Consider the following 25,443-nt stretch of genomic DNA (forward strand, 5'->3'; position numbering starts at 1 on the left):
TGTTAAGTGCTCTCTAATTTGAGGACACTTCTCACACACAAACTCTTACTTGATTCTCATAAAAATCCAATGAGATCATTCTTACTCTTTGTTTATTTGAACTTTATCCCATGATTTTTTATTGTGTTTGAGGCAGCCATAAAATGATTTGAGGCCTCAATTTTGTGGGACTAGGTAGAATAGGTGGAGTTGTTTGATGATGTTATTCTTATTTTAAAGATGAGGAAGTCAGGATTTACAGAGAGAGGTGGACTTGTCCTGAGTCCTACAAACTAGGAGGTGGTAAGGCCAGGATCTGGTCTGCTCCTGTATAATGATGGCCTTGCACATCTCAGCTTTCTGCAGGTGACATGTTCTTTTATCTTTTAACATCTTTGGCCTTATCCCATTCTGAACCATGAGCATCCTGTGTTTGAGAGTGTGTGCTTTCCTTTAACTTCTCCATTTTTCCTTACTTCAGGAGACTAAAGTCGATTCTAATAACAATTTGGTAACATATCTCACTTGGCATGGAGGGTCACTTAGAGATGTAATATCAAGTGATCTGAATGTGTCTTGACACCATGACCTGCCTAACTAGGAAAATGATGTCATAAAAGAGTATTTATTTATTAAAGTGTGTATTTCTGAAGCCACCGTGACAATCTATTAGAATTTCCTATTGGTAGTCAGGGAGAACTAGCATATCCTAACAAAATGACATCAATAAAAAGCACTTAAAGAGCTGACATTAGAAACAAAACTCATGTTCCCCTTGAGAATGTCATATTACAGCTTAAGCCCATACCCTGGGCTGTCTGGCTTAGTAACAGCATCTTGCTTTGACAGCCTTTTGTTCTCCCTAGCTGATATTTTGGCGGTGGATATCAGCACATCAGTTTATGTGCTTTCCCTCCTGTAGGAACTGATTTGACTACAGTTATGTTAGCTCATATTTTCTCCCTCATTAAAGTGCCTATTTGCAATTTGTTCAAAGGAGGTTGCCAGCCTGCAACCACTGTTGGAGTGTGGTGCCCTTTCACTGGTGATTAATTTGCACAACTATACAGGGTTCATTGTCTAGCTGGATTTAGTTTTCATATCAATCTGAATTACACTAAAATAGATATCAAGGAATGCTGCCCCATTCATCAGAGAGTTATAGCTTTTATTGAACACATAGCATTTATATCACATTTTTATTTAGGAAGCTAAGGGGTGAGTATTGCCTTCACTATGTAGCTAGCTTCATTTCGTGGAGGTAGATACATGGTTTAAAGTTCCAACCCTTTGCTGCCACGGAGCTTTTCTTGTGCTCTTCATACCTATGTGTACCTTCTTCATTAAGAGGATATGAAATGTCAGAAGTAGTCAGTTTCTGCTCCAGGTAGCATTTGTGGGTGAGATCCCTGGTCAAACCAATGCATTGATTTAGTTTTGGAGACAATAGTTAATGCCACCTATCTTTGAGGAGCTACTTTTCCATGATCACAGATGGCCATACCTTAGCTTTGTTCCAGAATCTGTATGTGTGACTTTGGAGCTGATCATTTTCATGATTTTGGTAGAAGCTAGACTTTGGGATTCTGCTTTAATGGTGAAGAGAAGGTTATTTCCATATACCTGGTTCTCCCTCTGAGATATTTTAACCTACCATTTGCATGATACTTGCTTTAAGGGACTTGGGGCTATTTGCGTAGTGTCTCTTAAGTGCCAGTTTCCTCATCTATATATTGGGGAAGTTAACATTAATCTTCCCATGTTTGAGGATCATTAAGTACCAGGCACAGGGGAAATGATTAGTAAATAGTTGCTACAAAACTGAGGAGGAGGGGAAGGAGGAGGGATTCGAGGTATTTGCTTATGTCATGTTGTGATTTGGTTATTTCATTATGTAATGTTGTGGTTTGTCAACAGAGGGTTTATGCCAGTGTTATGACTTTATACAAAGCCTTAGTAGAGGTGGAGCTCCTGAAGGAATACAAAGATGTAACCTATGACATCAGATCGTGGAGCTTACAGAGTGAAATATTGTTCAATTCAAACAGAGGAGGATGGAGAAAGAAGTCCTGGACCATGCATCTCAAAATATTTTGGCCGACAGTGTTTAGCGGTAACACAGAGGAGGCACTGTGTTCATTCACACAGTCTTCAGTTCAGCAGGTGTTTTTGAGAAGCTACCACCAGCCAGGCTGTGTTCTAGGCTTTAGGGATACAGTAACTGACAGGATAGAGAAAGTCTCTGCTCTCATGGAGCTTATATCCTAGTGGGGTGCAGGGATTGGGAGAAGAGGATATAACATAAACCAGAAAAACACTGCAGAGTGACAAGTGAGCTGCAGAGAAATAAAACAGGGGAGCCGTGGCTTCTTTCTTCCTGAAGGAGTGGAATGCAAGCTGGAACTAAATGACCAGAAGGCAACAGCCATGAGAAAACCAAAGCAAAAGCCTCACAAGTAAAGAGACCGCCCAGGGCAGGAGCAACCTAAAGAAGAGTGGTGTGGGCACAGGGCACACATGTGGATGAGTGGGCAGAGAGACAGGGCCAGGTCCACAGGACTTCATAAGTTGGAGTAAGGAGATAGGGCTTTCCCTTAAGCAGGATGGAAAGAAAGCACTTGATTTTTTTTATTTTAAGTTCCGGGCTATAAGTGCAGAATGTGTGGGTTTGTTACATACGTACGTAGAAAACACTTGATATTTTAAAGTAGGGCAATAACATAATCCATTTGCCTCTCTAAAGTTACCCTGGTTTCTGTGTAGAGGGTGGATTGAGCTCAAAAAGTAGTGTAGAATGAGAGAGAATGTTGCTTTGGACTACGGGGTAAATAGTGAAATTGGAGAGAAGTAGATGGATTCAGGCTGTATTCTGAAGGGGAAATGTGTAGGGCTTGCCAAGGGATGAGTTGGAGGATGGGGGCGGGACGGGGGACATTGAGGGAAACAGCAAAAACAAGGATGGGTCCTAGATTGTCCACCTGACTAACAGAAGATCACGGTTCTGTTTACACAGGTGGGGAAGACTTGAGAGGGCGGGGAGCAGGATCATGGAAGAAAATTAGAAGTTTTGTTTTGTTTGTGTTGAATTTGAGATCCTTGTATGATACCCTTGTGAAGTCTGGAATTCCAAGGAGAAGTTAGGTCTGGAGAAGTACATTTGGGACTTTTAGGTAAGTAGGTGGTGTACAGTGTCAGGGGACTAGATGAAGTCAACTAGTGAGAAGTAGCTTCAGGACAGATTCCTGAGACTGCAGATTGAAATGTCATGCTGAGGATCTGGAGAAGGCATGGCCAGAGATTAGGAGGAAGACCAGGCAGGTGATTTCAAAGAAGCAGAATGAAGGAGGAGTTTCACACAGGAGAGTGGTCTCCTGTGTGGAGTGATGCTGATCCTTCATTAGGAGGATATGAAATGCCAGATGCCGAAAGGTCTATGCCCATCTGTGCACAGGCCATGGAATTAAAGGACCCTTTTGGGGAGGATTCAGGAGAGGTAGGTGAGTAGAAGGTAGAATGCAGGTGCTGGAAGAAATGTTCGACGAAAGACAAAAGCCTTTAACATGTCAGCAGCTTGAGGGGCCCTAGATTTTCCTGCTGGGCAAATTGGAGTTCTGGATCTTTGAAAGGTACCGAAGAACTATCCTTTTTGATGTCTTTCCCTTCTTTGTTACCAAATCAGGTTTATTTTTAGTGCCAGCCTTATCTGGGTAGTAGGCCTGGAATGATTTTATAACCTACCTATTTATTTTCCTTTAACCTGTAGCCTGCTTGTGTGTCTCTGTGTAGCTGAAAGAGACTTTGGAGTAGGTAAGATACAAGGTTGGGCTTAGAGGAAGGATTAGGTTTTGGGGTAAGTGGAACAAGGGTGTATGGGATGGGAAGGGGAATCAAAACAAAGGCAAAGAAGGTAAAAATAACTTGAATATGTGGGGCTACTTCCTATGTCATTGAATTAGAAAAATAAAGTGGCAATGTATTTAGCATAGTAGTGAAAACTTTAGCAGGTAGTACAGCAACAAGGGAAACCTAGCTTCATTGATTCCTTGCATCTCACCTACTTCTAAAAAAGATTCAAGTCACCTACATGTAGACAGCACAGTGTAGAACCACTCATTCATCCTGTAAACATATATTGATTGCCGATAATGATCCCACAATAGAGGCTGTGCTACCAAGATGGGTGACCCATGACCTTCCCTCAAGGAAAACAGACAAAAAACAACTGTAATACAGCAACAGACCAGAGGAAAGGAATTAATTCTGTCTAATTCTGTTTCAGCAGGATGTAGAAGGATGAAAAGTTGTCTATGAGGAAGAGAGGAGGAGCTAGCGAGGTATCCTGTTCTGGGCAGGGCAGGGTCACAGCAGGAGCAGAGTGCCGGGCAGGTTCCCTGGGGAGCACAGTGCTGGGAAGGGCAAGGAAGAAACGTTAAGTGCAGAGTCTGGAAAGGGAAACTGAGCCCAAGCGGGACTTGACTTTTGTAGAGAGTATGGATCCGTATGTTTTTACACAGAGAAATACTTGCTCTTCATTTTAGAAAGAAAATCCGTAAATGTGCATCATATCACTCTGTCTTTTTCTCTGTTTATTTTTAGCCCTGTGTGTCCAAATGCTGGGAGAACATCACCCTTTGGATGAATTGCCACCACATTAAATAAAACATATCCAAAGCTCATATTCTTTCCTTTCCAGTACTTTCTCTCTGTCTCTCCAAATAGACATATATTAAAAATATATATGTATAAATTTAAATATATATATATTTATTTGTTTATTTTGAGTCAGGGTCTCACTCTTGCTCAGACTGGAGGGCAGTGACATGATCATAGCTCACTGCAGCCTCAAACTCCTGGGTTCAGTTGATCCTCCCACCTCCTGAGTAGCTGGGACTACAGGTGCACATCACCGTGCCTGGCTAATTTTTTATTTTTTAGAGATAGGGTCTTGCTGTGTTGGTCAGACTGATCTTGACCTCCTGGCCTCAAGCAATGCTCCCACCTCAGCCACCCGAGAAACTAGGATTATAGGCATAAGCCACCACGTCCAGCTAAACCTGTCTATATTTTGTTTCAAACAAATGTGCATGTACATGTGTATGCTCTTACCTCTCAAAATCTTAAAGAAGTGTAAGATTATATAAACTTACTAGATTCTTCATGGTGTTGCATGTGTTAGAGTGAATCTTCCTCAATGCTTGTATATTTAATAGCCTGAAAGAATAAATGTTTTTCTAATGGGCATATTTTAGCTGTGGTTTTTTTTTAAGTTAAATATGTATATAAGTGTGTATAAAGTTTATGTGAAAGAAACGAGAGCCTTGTTTTGGGGAGCTCTTCTGTGTCTTGAAGGTGACAGGTTTTTGCTTTCTTAAGTGACTTTGCAGACGAAAAAGGAGTCACACTTTTACAGTTGATTTGGTGTAACCCTCCTTCATCAGTGTCTAGCATATAGAGTATGCTGATGAGTCATGTGCAATGTGTTTTGAAAATCAGAACTTTTCAGATGAGCTGGAGGCCTATCCTGAAATGGCTTAGGACATAAACTGCTCAAAAATAATTTTAATACTCTTTTTTTTGTGATTTTTTTTCTACTTTGTTTTTAGGTGCTCTGCAGGTTCAGAGAAACTTCTCTAGTAACAGACTGTAGAAATGATCCCTAAAGTATGGTGTTTAATTTCAATACTCTTAAAGGAAATCCAGTTTCCTTTGTAAAATGTTCCTTATGTAACAAAACTGTACTGAAAAAATGTGGTGTTTTTCTATCTCTTTATTTTGTCTGCCTATACCACTGAGAAGTTAATGGTTTAAGGAAAATATTTCAAGCCCTACAGATCATGTCAAATATTTGGCTTGGTAGGATTAATATTTTACTGCAGAGTGACAATGCTAGTGCTGTCCTAGTTTTAGGGATGATTATGTAAACTAATGAGCCATCCATTAAAAAACTTAGGGAAACAAAAAGCTATTTATTATGTGGATTACACTGACTGTAGTTAGGATTACACTGACTATAGTTAGGGCATGGAACTATGAAACAGTTACAACGTGGTTGCATTTAATTAAAGTTGCTCTTTTTGTGATGCTAAGGTTAATAATTATGACACTGTGCAAATGTTTAATATTGCTTTATTAAAAAAAAAAAACAACAACAACTCAGTGGTTTGTTGTTTTGTGCCTAGTTCTCCACTGGCCTAAAGCTGACTTTTCACTTAAGTTTACCATCCTCTGAATTATTTCCATGACAACAGACCCTAAGAATGCAGTCGGCTGGGGGCGTTGTAATTGTATACTTCAGCCACTAGAGGGAAGAGACTCCAGTATTTATTTTGGGGAAAGAAAAGGTGCTTAGTCTCTCTGATTCTGTCACTGACCTTTAACCTGAAGGGGGTTATCCTTAGCATTGGGATTACCCTTCTTCCTCTTTTAGAGAAGAAACTTTGGGAAGGAAAAGGTAAAATTAAGGATATTGGACCAGGGCTTGGTATATGGATATATCTGCCTGAAATTTGGGGTTCATTCCGTTCCTTCAAGACAGCTTCCAATGGGTGAGCCGCTTTGTTAGGGGAAGTGAGTGATTCTTCCAGAACTATTCCAGAACTGTTAGGTATAAAATAACAGTAACATGACTAACATTTCTGGAATATCAGACACTGTTTTAAATACTTTAAAAGTACTAACTATCCTAGCAACAGTCCCATGAGGTAAGTACTATTATTCCTATTTTACAGAATAGGAAACTAAGGTACTTGGAGGTTAAGTAACTTATCCAAGATCACAGAACTAGAAACTACTGATATTGTAGTTAAAAACACGGGCAGTGGCTCCAGGATTTATGTTCTGAAGCACTGTACAATACTGCCTTTCCACTTACACCCAGTTTCTCAAGCATGAAGAGACATTCACAGAATTTTGACAAGTTTGAGTCTACAAAGAAGAGAGAGATTTTGGTTGAAAACCCCAAGAAAACTGTAGAATCAAAATTTATACCATAATTTACCTAGGAACACATACATTGTTCCCATTTTAATGTTTCTAGAATCAGGTTGTGGCTTACAGCTTTATTCAGGGAAATAAGACATATTTGTAAACATAATATATCAACTTCAATAATTGTTAAATTTAATGCTCACAAAAACGTTGCATTTGAAAACAATTTCTATCTTAGATCTTTGTACTTCATGAGAACTCCCAAGTGTGTGTGAGGATTACTGAGATATGAAGCAAAAATATAAAATAGTTATATTTTACAGGAAAAAAAGATCATGTGGGATGTTGGTGTGTTTTAATTTGTTTGACAATATGTCAGATGGGGCTTCCAAAGGTAAGAGTTTCTAGGACCTTGGCGTTGTTAAATGGCCTTGGATCCTGCCTCTTCTCTAGGATCCACGGAAGCATTTTCAAACTGCACCTGCCTCTCCTTGTACCTCCTTGCTCGTAGTCGGGTTTAGGCTCCTTACTTTCCCTTCAGGAAGCCAGTTATTCTCATCAAGGCTTCAGAAACAGTCCTAGTGTTGAGCACCTGGGAGAGCTGCTTGTCTTCAGAGTGGTTTGACCCAGTCATTGATGAGTTGAAGTTTTCACTGTCTCACTGAGGCATGTGGCAGCTCAGAATTCATTCAAGCAAACTGGGCAGAGTCTGTGGTATTCAGGAATGGAGGCACAGCAGGAATGCAGGTCTGTGGCTTTGATCAAAACCCCTATCTGCAAACAAGCAGAACTCTGTGAATGTGGTGAAGCATAATTTTTTCCCCACTGACATTTTGAAATCAGCTCCCTTACAGAAAGAAATACAGTTTTGGATAAACTTTAGGGAGTTTCCAAAAATTTTCAATAAACAACACAGTCACACTAAGCAAAAATTCTTTACAACCCAAGAAGAATAAAACATTTTTCTAGAATATATAAAATATGGTAGTTTTATTCAGTAAAAATATAAAGGAATTTTAGACTATCTTAAATCTCTGTTTTAAAGGATTTTTATTTCATCCTCATATTCTTTAAATTTTTTAAATTTGTAATCAATGGCAGAATGAGAATGTTCAGAGACCAGACACATAAATAAATGACCTGAGAAATGTGCTTTTGTAGCTTTATTCTTAATCTCCACCTTAGGGCATTTCTGTGCTCTCCAGCAAGCCTTCACAGGTTTCATAGGGAGACACAGAGGATTGAGACTTAGAATTTGCCAGCTGTTGACAGATCTATGGAAGAGTCAGTGTGGTAAGAAGTTAATTTCATAAAATAAAATTTATGAATTGTCAATGGATTTCTATTATTCATGCTTGTTTTCTTTTAAAGACCTCTTTAAAAATGTACATGGCCTTAGAAACTTGATTTTGTTTGGAAATCAGTAATAAACCTCAGAAATATAGTCTAGGTTGGGTATGGTGGCTCACACCCGTAATCCCAACACTTTGGGAGACTGAGGCAGGAGGATCACTTGAACCCAGGAGTTCAAGACCACCCTAGGAAAACATAGGGAGACCTCGTCTCTACATAGAATTTTTTAAAATTAATCAGATGTGGTGGCGTATGCCTGTGGTCCCAGCTACTAGGGAGGCTGAGGTGGGAAGATTGCTTAAGCCAGGGAGATCGAGGCTGCAGTAAGCTATGATTATGCCACTGAACTCCAGCCTGGGAGACAGAGGCCTTGTCTCCCCATCACAAAAAATCCTATTAGTTTATATTGAAATTTGAAGAGTCATATGAGCATTCTGTATTACTTGTCTCAGTTGTTAATAAACTTACTTGGTCATGTTTCTCTATGAGACTTTTTCTTAAGTTACTCGACTTGTAAGCTTCTAGGTATAAATCTCTTCTAGAGTTTCCTGGAATCTGACAGATTAGAGTACATGTGATTTCTTTGGAGAAACAGATATTATTTTATTTATTGGACTATTTCTTAGAGAAATAGTTATGAATTTAGTTATTCCCTATTGAAATGCTGATTCTTTGGATAAAAAAATAGGTTCAGAATTATTTGAGTGAAAGCTTCTCAAAAATAGTGACTGAAATTTAGGACCTTAAATTGCTACCTCACTCAAAGAAAAAATTGTGTCCTAAACTGCTCTGAAGTATCAGTGGGTTGAGAGAAGGGATGTTACAGAGACTACAGGCATGAAACAGTCTTCTGCTACTTTGCGACTATAAAAACTGGCTGGCTGGTTTGCAGATTCTGGTCTATTCATTTCTTCACTGTTTCCCACTTGTTCTTTCATTTGCTTCCCTTGGAGAGTAGCAAGTTGAAAAACATTCAGTAGTTTTGGCATGGCTCATATTTAGGAAATGCCACCAAGAGTTCTTTTTCGTTTCTCCTCGAAAATTGCCCTTGTTTGGATATTTACATGTTATATCACGGGCATAACCCCTGGGTCCCATGTTGACAGAGGAGTATTAGACTCACCCAGAATATTACCTGTCTTATATCTTTAAAGCACATATGAAATAGCCTTTGTGATTTGAGTGACTGGGCCAGTGTTCTCCATTATGTGCAGCAGGCTTCACTCCCCAATAAAGCTGAAAGTAACAGACAATACCTCAAGTTTTAGGTACTTTACAGATACCTGGCAGCTCTCTGAAGTATATCCAATCCTGTTTCTGGGACAAAATCACTGGATGGATCTTTCTGAGCCATGATTTTTGCAGTAATGTTTCTGAAGCTATAGCACTAGATACAAAGGATAAATATGAAAATGATTATTTTGAAAGGGGAAAGAAAGGACTCTGGCAGTATCTGATGCCACTCTAGATGTTAAATGTGGTTATGTTTATCATTTAGCCCCAGGCAGTTTATAGTTTAGGATTTTTGAATGATTGAAGGATGTGCCTCTATGAGCCCTCACCAGAGACAGCCTGGGCCTTACTGCTTGTTTTCTGTGTGTTTTGCATCAAGCAGTGTTATTTGAAGGTAGCTGTGGTTCCTTCAGGGAAGATGAGTTGGCAGCAAGGCAGACGAATATAGTCATGGAGCAAGTCACTAAAGATTTGTAAATCACTCTCAAAATATATGATGTGATTTAATATATATTAAAACAATGATAGCAGAAATAAATAATAAATCACATAGGATGAACTGTTTTCAGTTTTCCGTGATGCGTACAAATCTTTTTCTGTATGCATTCATGACTTTATGATTGCAATCATAACACAGGTGCACTTTTTTCTGTTGTTTTTTCATGTAACATATTACCATGCTGCTATATAATCTTCATAATGATCATTTTTGGTGTCTGCATAATTAGTAAATAAGTCATCTACTCTTGATAACTGAGGAAAATAAAAGAGATAGTGTCTAGATCAAGGACTGATGTCCTTTTCAGTGTTTCGCATCTTCACTTCTGGTTTTCTCTAATGAAAATAAATAGGGAGATGGAGTGATGGCTACCACTCCTTGGGAAGCCTGTCTCTAAATTCTGATGGGCAGCATCACCTACTAAACTCAGAAAACTCAGACTTCCAGAGTCTTGGGCGGACTCTCCCCATCACCTTTGTCTTGTATTTTCATCTAAAAGTTTCTAAACTGTAAAGCCAGCTAGATGGTCACATCTTCTACGTTATCAACTAAACATTACTTCTTAGTTATCAGTCTCATCTAAAGCCTTAGGTGAGATTGTCTGTGCAATACAGGCAACAACAAGATGTAGGAAAGGGCAGTTGTGAAAGAGGAAGAAGTGTGCTAGGAGAGGAGATGAACAGAGGGAGCCAATTGTGAAACATTACTCACATGAGCTGATCTGAAGTCTGTTCAACTTTGTAACTCCTCCTAAGTGCGACGGAAGGTTTCACTGTGTAAGCTGACATTTCTGAGCCAGGAGCCCCATACTGTGAGGTGGTGGCCAGCAGATTGCAAACCTTGAGCACTGTTGATGTAGCACTCTTGATTCTCATCTGTTCTCTGCTATGGCTGTATGTGTTGATCATGTTTCCAGCAGGATTGAGTTTCTACCTTGGAAAAAGGTCACCCTGCTCAAGTTCCTGTTTTTATTCATCTTTTTAGAGGAGACAAAATAACACTTTACTTCCGCCATACTTATTGGGAAGGAAAGTAAAAACCCAATAGTGGTGCTTGGATCATTTATTAATAAACCTTTTAAATATGCCTGAATATCGTGGACTTTTTATTGATCATTTTATTACTCATTACGAAGATTGTCAATAATGGCAGTGCTTTAAAAGAAAAATCATCCAGCCAATTGACAACAGCAACCTGATTCTGGAAGCATCCCTTAGGGCTTATCTGTAGAAGTTGGAAAAAGAGAAAAATAACTGTTTTTGTTTTTAATTAACCTTAGAAAAAATGTGTGTGCAACCATTCATTCAGCTGAGTGTCTGGTGTGTACTCTGAGACATACACAGATGAATAGAAACTGTCCTTGTACTTGGAGAGCTTTAAGCATAGTAGGGAATTAGACCTGTAAAGACACAATTGTGCTGCAGTGGAATGACTGATATAAAAGAGACACGCATATGAATAAAAGTCATTGGGGAGCCATGAGAAAAACCATTTATGTCTGCAGGAAAAAGTCAGGACCACTTTGCTGGAGAGGTGACCTTACAGCTCATGCTTGAAAGATGTCCTGGTTTCCAGGCAGAGGAGCTGGAAATTCTAGGAAGAGGGAACAGGATATGCAAAGGCAGTGAGGTGTGGCAAAGCTTACAGTGTCTGAGGAGCTTAAAGTAATTTGGTATTTCTGACAGGTACATAGACAACAGAGGGCACGTGTTAAGGGATGAGGCAGGAGAAATAACAAGGGATTATAGCATAAAATATTCCATTAAAAGAGATTTGATATTTTGGTGGAGTACCTCTCAAACTTTAAGAATCACCTGGACATTTTAGTAGAATGCAGATTTCTGGGCTGTACTTCCAGAATTACAGAATCAATGGATGTGCAAAAGACGCCCCCCCTCCAAAATCTGCATTTCTAACAAGCATTCCAGATGATTCAATGATGGTAAGACGGAAACCATGTGTGGAGAAACATTGCTGTAGAACAATGGGGACCCATTCAACTTTGTTACATGGGAGAGTGATAGGACTGCGTGCACCTGTTTGAGCTGAGCAGTTTCGGAAGAATGGTATCGCATTGACAGTGACGAGCACCAAGAGGAAGGAACCGTACTGCATTAATCTACACAAGAGATTGCGGAAGCCATGACCAGAGTCATGGGAAGTGAGGAGAAGACATGAAAATCTATTGTTCCTTTATCATTTTATATGGAGCGAAAACTCATACCCAATTTTCTTTTATTTTCCAATTTTCCAATCTAGTGTATTTTTCAGCCACTTTTAAATGGGATTTGCTTTTCTTTTCAGTTTTCTATTACTGCTGTGTACATGTCATCTGGCCTTGTTTTTCCTTCTCCTTCATATATGAGCATTCTTAATTCTGTATGTACTTCATTTCCTAAAAGCTACTTGTAAAGACAATTCTTGTTTCACATTCATTCATTCATCACTCACCTGTCACTATATTGGGTGACTTGACTGGCTGTTGTTCTCATTCCTATTAACTGGAGTAACTTCTCTTTGAAAGTTTTTTGATCACCAGGAACTTTAATACAGTTGTCTTCTATAACATGTATGCCAGTACATTGAATACAAGAATATTTCTGTGGTTGGCAGCAGAAACGTCGTCTTTACCTTTCAGTACTCTCAGTCTAACTATATAAAGACAGTTAAAGCTGAATTATCTAGTCTCATGGGAAATAACAAGTTTGTGTGTTTTGGAGAAAGGAGGAAGTAATCCCAAATTATAGTTATTTAATTCTTTGAAATGCAGAGCATCATTTTTTATTATATACATGTCTTGATAATGTTAAAAGTAAGTTTGCTTCTCAAGAGTTCATTTTTTTTTTGAACAGTGAAAGAAAGCTTTCGTTATACAACACGACAGAGGGAAGCAGGTCTGGAATTCAAAACTGTTCACATAAATGCACAGCCTCACCAATCTGCAAATAATGACACACATATTCAAACAAAAACAAAGCCCTGCATGGATTTAAAGCCCAGTCAGCTTTGAAAATACCTGTTTGCCCAGTTGCCATAGATAAGGTAGTAAAGACTTATATCTAGAAAACAGAGATTTTTTTTCATTTTCATATTATAAAATTCCTGGGAGTAGGAAAGACTTATTTTTAAAAGCAATTTTAGTATTTATTTCCAAGACTTATAGATCTTTTATTAATACATATGCATTATTTAGTGTGTGAAAAATATCAATCAAATTTTATGAAAATACTAGAGTAAAAGTGTGTATTGTTTCTTAAGTTTGTAAATTCTTCAAAGTATTCTAAAATTCTCAGAAACTTGAACTTTCAGGTCATGATAATAGGACTGTCAAATATGTGGCTCCTGGAAATCAGAAATTTTTTTTGTTTTGTTTGTTTGTTTTTGAGATGGAGTCTCTCTCTGTCTCCCAGGCTGGAGTGCAGTGGTATGATCTTGACTCAGTGCAAACTCCGCCTCCAGGTTCAAGTGATTCTCCTGCCGCAGCCTCCCAAGTAGCTGGGAATACAGGCGCGCACCACCATGCCCGGCTAATTTTTGTATTTTTAGCAGAGACGGGGTTTCACCATGTTGGCCAGGATGGTCTCAAACTCCTGACCTCAAGTAATCCAGCTGCCTTGGCCTCCCGAAGTGCTGCGATTACAGGCATGAGACACTGTGCCCAGCCGAAAATTTTTAAAATTTGAAACAACCTAGGCACAGCACAGTGGCTCACATGTGTAATCCCAACACTTTGGGAGGCTGAGACAGGAGAATTGCATGAGCCCTGGAGTTGGAGCTTGCAGTGAGCCGTGATTTCACCACTGCACTCCAGCCTGAGAAACAGAGCAAGATGCTCTCTCAACACACACACACTTACCCACACACACACACGTACACAGACTTGTAAAAAAAAAAAAAAGTATAAAAAAGGAATGAATCATAATTCTGTACTTGTAGATGTTCATTAAAAATACTTTGTTGGCCGGGAGTGGTGGCTCAAGCCTATAATCCCAGCACTTTGGGAGGCAGAGGTGGGTGGATCACCTGAGGTCAGGAGTTTGAGACCAGCCTGGCCAGCATAGTCAAACCCTGTCTCTACTAAAAATACAAAAAATTAGCTGGGCATGGTGGCAGGCACCTGTAACCCCAGCTACTTGGGTGGATCACCTGAGGTTGGGAGTTTGAGACCAGCCTGACCAACATGGAGAAACCCTGTCTCTACTAAAAATACAAAATTAGCTGGGTATGGTGGCACATACCTGTAATCCCAGCTACTCAGCAGGCTGAGGCAGGAGAATCACTTGAACCAGGGAAGTGGAGGTTGCAGTGAGCTGGAGATCACGCCAGCCATTGCACTCCAGCTTGGGCAACAAGAGCGAAACCCCACCTCAAAAAAAAAAAAAAATCATTGTTTTAGTTTCCTCTGGTTACTATAACAAATTATAACAAACTAGCTTAAAACTAGCTTATATTTATTTATTCTCTTAGAATTTTAAAGGTCAGAAGTCTGAAATCAATTTCCCTGTGCTGAAATCGAGGTGTCAAGTGGGCTGAGCTCCCACTAGAAGCACTGAGGTGGAATCTGTTTCCCTGCCTTCTCCAGCTCCTAGAGCTGCATTCCTTGCATTTTTTTGGCTCTTGGCCCCTTCCTCCATCTTCAGGCCCAGCAGCCTACCATCCCATTTCAGTGCCACATTGCTGCCTTCTTCAAATATCCCTCTGCCTCACTTTCATAGAGACACTTGTGATTATATTAAGGCCCACCTGGATAGCCTAGGATGATCTCCGCAAGATTCTTAATTCCATCTGCAAAACTCTTCATGCTGTGTAAGGTAACGTATTCACAGGTTCCAGAGATTAAAACCTGGGTATCTTTGGAATCTATTATTCAGCCTACTGTAATTCTAATTCTTTACTGGTTTTCTAAAATTCTATTTTGTGACTGCTTTAGGACTTATTAACAATTGCCCTTGTCTTGTACCTTTGGCTTTTTCCCCAATATTATGCTATTATAAGCAATTCTGAGATTAATTTCCATATCCACAAATCTTTGTGTGCATACTTGATTGTATCTTTTGTATAAATTTTGCATATGAAATTATAATTCAAATATATGTGTGCATATATTATATGTATGTGTATATATGGACACATACATTTATATATGTGTTTGGACACATATATATGTCTACTACATGTATATATATGTATGTGACCATATATGGGTCTATGTGTGTATATGTTTTCATTCTCCAAATTGCTTTCCAGAAAGTTAGTAGAGAGTACTTATCTTTCCCATGCCCTCACCAACATTGAGTATTATCCTTTTTTAATCTTTACCAGTGAAACAGGTAAAATCGATACCTAATTGATGTGGTTTTTTTTCTTTTTCTTTTCTTTTTTTTTTTGAGATAGAGTTTCGCTCTGTTGCCCAGGCTGGAGTGCAGTGGCATGATCTTGGCTCACTGCAACCTCCATCTCCTGTGTTCAAGCAATTCTCCTGTCTCAACCTCCCAGCTAGCTGGGATTACGGGCACCTGCCACCATGCTAATTTTTTGTATTTTTAGTAGAGACGGGGTTTCGCCATGTTGGCCAGGCTGGTTTTGAACTCCTGACCTCAGATGCACCACCTGCCTCTGCCTCCGAAAGTGCTGGGATTATAAGTGTGAGCCACCGTGCCCAGCCTGATTGATGTTTTAATTACATTTTATGATAACTAGTAAGAGTTAACTCTTGTCAAGCCTGACATTATATTTATGCCCCTATGAATTAACATTTCTTTTAACCTTTTTGTTGTTGTAGAAGTGATATAACTTAATAGAACTCCTTGACTAAATAACTTCATGTCCTCCCTGACATACTATCTTCTGATGTGTGGAATAATTGGAATTGATCTTAGCAATGGAAGGAAATTCCGATTGTTACAGAAGCATGTGATTTCTACCTCTCTATATGCTCCCTGTATGGTACTTTGATTAAAACTCATACTTCTCATTTTAATGGCATAATTTTCCACAACTTTAGATGTATGATCTGGAAAAAATATTCAAGAAAAGAAGAACAGATAAATTAACCTTAATCTTAAATTACTGAAAGGTCTTAGTGTCAGCTACTAAAGGGCTAAATATAACCATGCTGACCCACTTAAACCGAATTGACACTTCTTATAATTGCACTATAATTCATGCTCAAGAGCTGTATAAGAAATGATGCACCTTAGACCCAAGCTTCTGAATCAAGAAGCACCTTGTCCTTGAAGTTAATTCCAGATTGAGCATCTAATGCAATTATTAGTAACTGGGGTTCACTGTTACCATCAAAAAGCATTTAGCACTTCATACACAACTAGTTGTATATTTATGCTTAAACGCAATTCCTTACATATCGTGGTCTCTGCTGAGATATTGAAATTTGAAACAATAGACCTGCCTAATAGGTACAGCTTATATAGATAATGGAATGGACTCATGAACCCATGAAACTGAAATTGAAATAGACAGGAAAAGGTTTTAAAAACATATATAGGGTCAGTCTAAAATATTAGGCAGGTGGCGCTAACTTTGTTATCACACATCTTTCTAACCTGTAGCAAATCCATCCTCACTCTCTTCTTTCCCCTGCCCACCCCTTCACCCCCAATCCTTTCTCTATCTTTTCTTCCCTTTCTCCCTTTGTTTAATATTCATCCCAATGGTGGTAGTGATGGTTTAAAAATGAGGGGATAAAGCCCCTGCCCTCAAGGAGCTCTTACTCTAATAGGGACTGATAATGTACACAAACTGATTTGGATTTTGATACAGTGGAAGAACCCTGTCATGCAGGAGCTCTCAGGAGCAGAGCCCAGTAGAGGGATATCTAATTCATTAGAGATAGGGGACTCCCATGAAGGCTGCCTAAAGTGACAACAAGGTTGGTCTTAAGATAGGAGTTAGGTTTTCTCTTTGTTGGGCGATGCATTGATCTCCAAGTGTTGCTGTCTACTTCATAATTGGATTGCTGGTTTGGCTGGAGGCCAGTGCTCCATGTGGTTTATTGATAGATCTTCCAGACAGCTGTTTTAGAATGGAGAGATACACTCATCTCTGGATCTCGCCCAGTAGTCTCCTTCTTTTGCATGACCCCTTCATCCCTGTAAGGATGCCACGTGTTTTCTGGCAGTGTGTTCAGCTCTTCTCCCATGGGGTGGAACTCTGTTGGGACTAAGCTATGGAACTTCCCCTGCTTGAAAGTCAGAAGGTAGAGTGCTGGAATGTGCTTGCAAGACGTGATTCTGCACCTTCCCCAGTCCTATGGGCTGTGCGCCATATGTGTATTCTAATCTACTTATCAATCATACATATCAAGGAGTCACTCACTGCCTTGGGAGGTAAGTGCTTCATTTCCCATATCTATGTACTGTCTTCTCTTCTATTTTGTTAGCTTATAGGTTATCTGCTAACCTTTTCTGTGTCTGATTTTCCTGGGATCCAGAGAATGCCTGAGAAAGACCTTGCATTCTCTTCCCATTCTGGCCAGTCTTCAGCCTGTACTTTACTTGCTTTGGACTGGATACTTTACACCACCTTTGGAGATTGCGTAGTTCTTTGCTCAACCTATCAGGAAATAGAATTCTTATGTTGTTTCCAGTTTTTTTTTTTTTTTTTTTTTTCTTTTCCTTTTTTGCTTCTGGGTTAATGTTTCTTTCATTTTACTCATTCACTTTAAAAACCTGAACCTCTCTTACTTTGTGGTATTATTTTGAAGTATTTTTTGGTATTTTCCAGGATGATACAACCCTGCTTATTATCTCTCTTACTTTTCAGCATTCAGACCTATCCCTACAAGTTAATTTTTGTCTATCTTTTTATCTTCCTCCATATTTTAGCACTGTACTACAAATTTGTTTAATAATACTAGAAGTGCTTTCTTTCAACCTGTTCCTCATTGATGTAACTTTCTTCCCATTTCTATCCCAGTATTAAGCTTTATTTCTTGGGATGTACAAAATGATTACAAGGATTGCTCATTCAGGACAGCCAGTTTGCTGTTCCCAGTTCTAGCCTCAAACTCTCAAGACAACATTTAGAAGGTATCCAAAGTGGACTTGAAGTTGAAGGTGTGGACAGCCCTGGGGAACTAGTCACTTCTAGTGCTCTGAAAATGGGGATGGGAAAAGGTCAAAGTTAGTTTAGGACACAATCCTTAAAATAGGCTAGGATCAGGTAGAGTGCTTATGAAATCTCGACTTAGTGTCTTATTGGGCATGGTGTCATGTCCCGAATGTCCTGCACAAGTAGCTGACAGCTTTGCAGATTTCACACCTCTACATTAGAAAACTGAGTCTTTTCATAGAATCTAAGTTCAAGATAAGACTCCGGGCATATTATCTCTTAACACTGTTCTATGTGTACTGGAGAAAACCCGTTCTTAAAGGGCATATGTTGCTGGGCGTGGTGACTCATGCCTGTAAGCAGTTTGGGAGGCTGAGGCGGAGGCGGGAGACCAGCCTGCCCAACATGGTGAAACCCCGTCTCTAGTAAAAACACAAAAAATTAGCCGGGTGTGGTGGCGGGCGCCTGTAATCCCAGCTACTCAGGAGGCTGAGGCAGGAGAATCGCTTGAACCCGAGAGGCGCAGGTTTCAGTGAGCCAAGATCACACCACTGTACTCCAGCCTGGGCGACGAGAGTGAAACTCCATCTTAAAAAAAAGGGCGGGGGCTTGTGTCAACAGGTGGGCAGTAAACAATTCAAGTCAGTAAAAAGGACCTGGCCTTTTTTGTATGTAGGAGGGGAGGTAATACTGAAGGATTTGACCCTTTCTTAAATACTTATTTCTTCCTAAGCTTGCATTTTAGTAGGATGACAAACTTATTTTTCAGTTTCATTTACCTTATAAAACCAAGGGCTGACAATATCATTCTGATTAAATGAATGAAAGTTCTGAATCACAAAGCTTGTCCATTGTTGTATAGGCTTAGTTGTTACACAATAGAAAATCTTGCTGAATATCTGTATATTGACCTAGACCAGCTATAGTCTTAAGAATTTCCAATAATCTCAGTTCCCTCTTTGTTCTGCAGTTGAGTTTTACTGCAGTCGCAAGGATAGTTTCTGCCCATATAATTATTTTATAGGAAAATTTCAGTAGTTTTGACAATTTTAATTCTTGTGTTTACCTACTGCTCTACCTTCTGAATCATATGTAACCAAATCAAGTCAAACAGGTTAGAAGACAAGTCATACTTCAGTGTCATATCTACTCTTATCTTCATGAGTGTGGGAATGTACCATCCGCTTTCACTCACTATATTAATTCATTCTGGCTCCTCATGTACTTAACCTATTTTTATTTTTTCAGTTTGGATACAACCCAAATCCTCCTAAGCCTTTTAAATGCAAAAAAAAAAAAAAAAAAAAAAAAAAAAAATTAAAGTATATGTAGTTAAAAATACTCATGTCTTTACCCATCTTTACCCATTCCTTTGAGAATTTCTGTAGAGGCTTTCTCAAAATGCAGAGAGTGGAAGTAGTAATAACATCTGATGCCTGGAGATTGGGGTATCTGTCATTTAATCAAGAGAAGAAATAAACATTTTATGTCATTGATTTCTCCGTTTTAGTTGCTATCATCTTTATAAGTTATGCCCCATCTTTATAGGTTATAGGTTATGGGCTTTTCTAGAAAAACTATTGAGAATATGAGAGTTGGGAGGTACTGAAGTCCTCAGGTCTTCAGACCACCTAGAGGTTGTGTTCTACTCACTGTATCTCCTTCAAGTTTTCTCTGCTCCAACAGCTCTCAAAAAACCCACTCTTGCGTCAGCTCTTTTCATCTTTGGATCCAAACCCTCTTTCACATAGTTCTTATAGTTTCACATAGTTGTATTCAACTACTACTTGTTCCCTAAATTTTTTCTTCTTTACTTTCCACACAGAATTCTTCAACCCAAAACTTGTATAGCACAAGTTCATGTCCACCTTGATTACTCTTCTCCGTGCAGCTTATAATATGTAATTATCCCTCTTGATCTTGGAAACCTACAAGTGGGCACAAAAAGTTATTCTCTGGGCTTGCCTTTGAGGTGGGGACATGGGACTCAAAAGGAGTTCCCCTTGAGTTGATTGTGACATTTCTTAGAGCCATGTAAAGACCTGAGGAATGTTAGCACTGATATCTTTCCAGCTACATGATATAGATAAAAATAAGAGAAAGTCTTTAGAATTTAACAGCATCTTCATGGGATTCTTAAAAATTCAGTATTCTTTGAGAAAATCAACAGATCTACTGGTACTAATAGTTTCAGTGCATCTTAAGTAAGAGATACTTGGGCTTCTGAAGTATCCATTCAAAAAGGATTTACTAATATTAAATACCTATATAAACCCAGGAGCTGTCAGGTTCTGAAAATATGAAGATCAGTAAAATGTGGCTTTAGCCTTGAGGAACTCAGACTAATAGGAAAGACAGCAGTAAACAGTCAATTATACACAGTGTGATCAGCAGCCCAGTAGAGACATGTTGAAGACCCTAGAGAGTAGAAAGAAGCACATTGTGGGTGTCCTCTGCTCCAGTCTTATGTCTGTCAGCATAGTATTCTTTCAGCTTCTGTATACTGCCTACATTTATGTGCAGTGTGTGTGCAGACACTGCATGAAAGGGCTTATGTATACCATCTTCTCTTCATTTATATATGTCAGCCTCTTAGAGGTTGGTCCTATTACGGACCCCATATTGCAGTTGGGGAAAATGGGAAGAGATTTAAGGTCATAGTAAGTGTCTATCCAGAATTCAGACTCAAAATTTTGCTCTTAACCAGTGCTCTGTATCACCCCTCTCAGAGAAGCCTTTATCTGGAAAAATGTTTCCCAACCAGGGGTGATTTTACCTCCCAAGGGACATTTGGCAATGTCCTCAGACATTTTTAATTGTTAGCACTGGCATCTAGTAGGTCGAGGTCAGCAATGCTGCTAAACACCCTCCAATGCACAAGAAAGCTCCTCAGACAAAGAATTATCCAGCCTATGTCAACAGTGCCGAGGTCTAGAAACTGCTCTGGAGCTTAGGGTCTATCTTTTGTGTCAGCCTTCAAAACATACTTTGCAATACTTAGAAATACTTTTTAAAGGAAGAGCATGGGGCAAAAATGCTGGACCAAGCTCATTAATATCTGTTGAAGTGTATTTTATCATTTAATGTCCCTGAATGTTTGGGATAAAGTCCCAAATGTAAAATTGAGAAAATAATACCTTCTTTGTCTACCTCTGGGTTGCAAGGATGTGTGGAGGCTCTGTAAGAATGTGAGGCGATAATGCATATGAAAGCCTTGTACACGAAACATCATCCAAAAGTCTTGGAGCCCTTGGTGTGAAAATATTAATGTGGCCACAAGAATTAGATAAAGAAGATCCCACCGCAGGCTTCTTTTTGTTTACCCCGCCTACCTTGACAGCTTACGCCCCCTCTACCTTCTCTTTATCCTCCCATCTTTGTAAGCGAGTTTGTTCCTAGTATTTACTGCATGGATTAAGCCATTTTTAGAGGTAATTTTTGCTGAATATATACTTTCTTGATTTAGTATTTCTTCCCATATTACACCAGACTTAAGGCAGCTAATTTAAATTATATTTTTTCTTTATGTACTTTATACAAACATTCATGGATGGGGGGAGATACTTAAATACCATGCCTTTCTTCCAAATGAGTAACAAGAACATTCAGACCCCTTCATTCCGTCCTTTCAAGGTCTAACGTTCTTGAAGGGGCAATACTTGTAGCATTTGCCACATAAATGCCAGGTTGTGTCTTTCCACATCGGGGCTGATCATTACCTAGATCTGTAGTTGCCAGCCATGAAGAAAAACAGGTGTGCACCGTGGTCATTGATGGAACAGATGTAAACTCATCAATTTAGTATACTGAGGTTTTCGGTGAGTATGGCTTCCCGTCCGCGTGCTTTTCCTATACAACCAGCGGCGTCCCGGCAGAGGAGTCACTGTGGACTTCCCTAGAGCGTTGTCAACTGCCATCCCTCCCGCGGTGAATCACAGGTCGGCCTCAGGTGCGCGCAGCACACACCCGGAGCAGCCGCGGGTTTATTTATTTATTTATTTCCGGGACGGATCCATTCCGGGCTCGGGGGAGGGGGAGCAGTGGCCGAGGCTGCGGGGCTGTCCCGGCACTGGCTGGGGTCGCACAGTGGCCGCCTGCTCCTTTTCCCGTGAGCCCCGCTCCCCAGGCGCTGCCGGGGCTGGTAGGGGGAGCGGGGACGCTGGGGATGGGGGGCCGGGAGAAGCTGGGGGCGCGGCCACCAGGCTGTCCAAGGACAGGGCCCTGCTGCCGCCTTCTTCCAGCCGGACCCTGGAAGGGTCTACAAAGGTGTCAGGTTCAAGTCCTCCAATAGGCCCATTTTTAAAAAGTGCTTTCAAGTTTCCGTTTTTTTCAGGAGGGGAGGGCAAGAGCAGCTTTTTCTATTCAAATTCTTTTCCTTGTATGTAGATACCAAAAGGAAACTCGGCACTGGGCATGTTCGGATGTGAATGGTTTTGCTGATAAGCAACAGCCTCCGGAACTAAAGCCTCAAAATAGTCGTCTCCCCCGCCCCCCGCAGAAGCGGCGAATGGTATCTGCCAAACAGATGACAAAGTACCTCGGACTGAATCCCACAGACAGCGTTTTGAGCAGAACGCACGGCTCAACTCTTGTAATTACTGTTTATAGCTGGCCGAGCCTGACTAGGAGAGGGCAGACCCGAGAGGAAATCAGTTTCCCGGACCTTTGAGAGGAGACTGTGTGTTAATTAAAGACTAGGACGGGACGGGTACTTCTCAGACATGCTCCAAGTTGTTCTTGAGATCACAGTTCCCACCACGTTTTCTCTGGAGGGAGTGAGTAGATAATTGGGATTTTTTTTGTTTTTTGGTCTTGTCTTTCTTTCTTTTTTTTTCTTCTTTTTCTTTTTCCTCTCCCCATTTTAGTCATATGGCCTTGAACCCACAGTGAATTGAAGAGAGAAAGAAATGGATATGTCTGACCCCAATTTTTGGACTGTGCTCTCAAACTTTACTTTGCCTCATTTGAGGAGTGGGAACAGGCTTCGGCGAACACAAAGGTAAAAACGCGGGGATCTCTGCCTGGAGAGGGAATGCTTTCACTTCCCAGGGGCCCACAGGCGGAGCTGCCTGTGGGTTTTGTGTATTGGGTGACACTTTGAAAAGTTTCTGCCCTGTTAGGGGAGGGGGCACTGTTTCAGGTATTTCATCGTCCTTGTGGTTTCCTGGGTAACCCTGATAAATGTGCTTCTAGTAGTTTTTCTCCTTTTGAAATGTGGATAATAAGACATTTCCTTGTGAGAGGTGGGCAGAGAAAAAGGGAAGGAGGAGGAGGTACTTTGTCTAAGTCTATCCTTTGATCTGATCATGTTTATCCATTTCATTCACCCAGTCATTGAGGTTTCTGGTACTTCTGGTTGAGCCCTTCAGGTGTTCCTATTAAATATTTGACCTTTATAAGATGCAGATGTACAATGCAAGGATAGCCCAAGTTAGCTATTTCATACTATCTGTGGAGAGGCAGATCTACATAACTTTGTCATTTTGATTTTTCAATGGTTTGCTGACATTTATTACTAATACAGAACTGGCCTTTTCATTTTGTAACATATATTTGACAGAAAAGATGGGGGAAGAAAAAGAATTTTAAAGTCAAGATGAAGCTCATGCCACAAGTGACAGGCAGTTCCAAGAGTTTGCTGACACTTGTTTTGAGGGACTATGATTTTAAAGGAGGCATTTCTCGCCACATTTGTGTCCAGCACAGAAAAGTAGGATTGTTGTGCTTTTAAAGGGGCACACCCTCTGAGTTGTGTTAATACTGATTCTTTGTTTTCCTTCAAAACTTGCCTTGCATGTACATGTGAACATGCATGAGAGCAACTTTGCAGTCAAATAAACAGGATGCAGGCTATCAGATTTGGAGCTTCACAATCTCTATGCTTCAGTGTTCGAAGAACCCAAGTAAATGGTTTGTTCTTTTTGATTATACCTGTAACTTTTTGTAGTATAAATGTGGATGTGTGATACTTTAGAAAACTTAGTTTTTCCTTTTGAAGTTTTTCATGGTGTTTCTTACATTTCAGAAACATCCCGGAATACTCACATACACTGTTTATATACACAGGTGCACACACAAATCACATGTGCACCTGTGTGTATGAGAGAGCCATCTGGCAGGTTTTAAAGTCATATTTGCTTTTTGATGCAGTTTGAAGTATTGAAACTACTAAACTATGTTGGATTCTGAAGTTGTGCCTTTTAAATAACGTGACTGTGTTTTTCTCGTTCTGCCATATATGGTCAGAGACTCTCTCTTGTAGTATTGCTCATTTTTGTTCAAGTTGTGTCAACCATGCATCAAACCTCCAAGAAACTGATAGAGTTGAAGGAGATACATGCTACACATGAACTAGGCCATTGCTGATTATGGTGATAATTTGTGTAATTTCTTACCATTTCAACTTGACAGAATCTCTTAAATATTTCTGAGTTGTGTAGTCCTGGCTGCGGTACAGCCTCTACTCTTCCCTGGAACCAGTTCTTAGAGAGAGAAGTCTGTTCTGGCATCGTACGTGTGTGTCTGAACCTTGTAGAGCAGTTGGAGCCTTTCTTCTTCCTACCTACCTGTTGACAGTATTATTGGAGAGAGTCAGATCCAGGAGGATTCTCAGGCTGCTCTGAGCCTGGCTTAAGGGCAGTACCTATCCCACCTGAACACTCCAATTCAGACAGCTCACACTGACAGAGAGCCTAGGTTCTAAGGTAACCTGAATTCTTCCCAGTAAAATGGGAGAGCATTGGGTGGGCTGTTTCCACCCCAAGTCATGAACCCGTATCTTCAGTTCGGCAAAATAGAGATGGAAGTGGATTTTGTTCTCCCCGTTTTAAGAGTAGAGGTTATGATAGCCTGTTTGTTGCTGGAGATTTTCAGGTTTTGCAGTTTGGAAATAAACACCCCAAAGATTATCTCTACATCCATTGAGTCGTTGTCTGTCTCAAAGGACTAGCATTGCTTTATATTTATTATGTAGATTCAGAAGGCCAGGTGTCCTCATCTCCAGGGCAGCATATGTGGCTATTGCATCCTGTTATACAGTGATGAATTCTGGCTCCATGTCCTTCCCTAAGGACATGAAACATGTGCTTACATTGTGACTTCCACTTTTGGGATGCCCCTTAACTGTTCTAAATCCTGTTTCCTTTTCCAAGTTTAACCCCATACCTTACCTGGTTGAGTAGTTTGTCTCCTTTCCAAAGGAACTTTCTGTTCCCAAGTTGTCCTGTTTTGCCATCCTTGATAAGGGTGTCCCCAGTGTCCAGGTGAGGATGGCTTGCTCTCACCATCAATCAGATATGCCTTAACCCTTGAGATATCTCTCATTCCCAAAGTTAGTTCCTTTCCTGCACACTTGCTGACTTGTGTGACAGATTGTTCATTTT

The 25,443-nt window shown here is 40.1% G+C and overlaps 1 protein-coding gene across 9 annotated transcripts in view; it reads left to right on the top strand.

The window, feature by feature from the left end:
- MAST4 (microtubule associated serine/threonine kinase family member 4) overlaps positions 1 to 25,443 on the top strand; it is a 587,084-nt gene that overhangs the window by 386,698 nt on the left and 174,943 nt on the right. Inside the window, exon 5 of one of the 9 annotated variants that reach the window (XM_010353220.2) lies at positions 4,576 to 4,753. The exons of 6 other annotated variants lie outside the window; for them this stretch is intronic. In XM_010353220.2, the coding sequence (XP_010351522.1) occupies positions 4,576 to 4,618 (43 nt within the window). In that variant the 3' untranslated portion in view covers positions 4,619 to 4,753. Of the gene's footprint in view, positions 1 to 4,575; positions 4,754 to 22,585; positions 23,061 to 25,443 lie in introns of those variants that run through there. 2 more of the 9 variants (XM_010353219.2, XM_030927052.1) reach the window with 2 other exon arrangements.

The sequence above is a fragment of the Rhinopithecus roxellana genome, chromosome 3, assembly GCF_007565055.1.
Source record: "Rhinopithecus roxellana isolate Shanxi Qingling chromosome 3, ASM756505v1, whole genome shotgun sequence".
Taxonomy (NCBI): Eukaryota; Metazoa; Chordata; class Mammalia; order Primates; family Cercopithecidae; genus Rhinopithecus; species Rhinopithecus roxellana.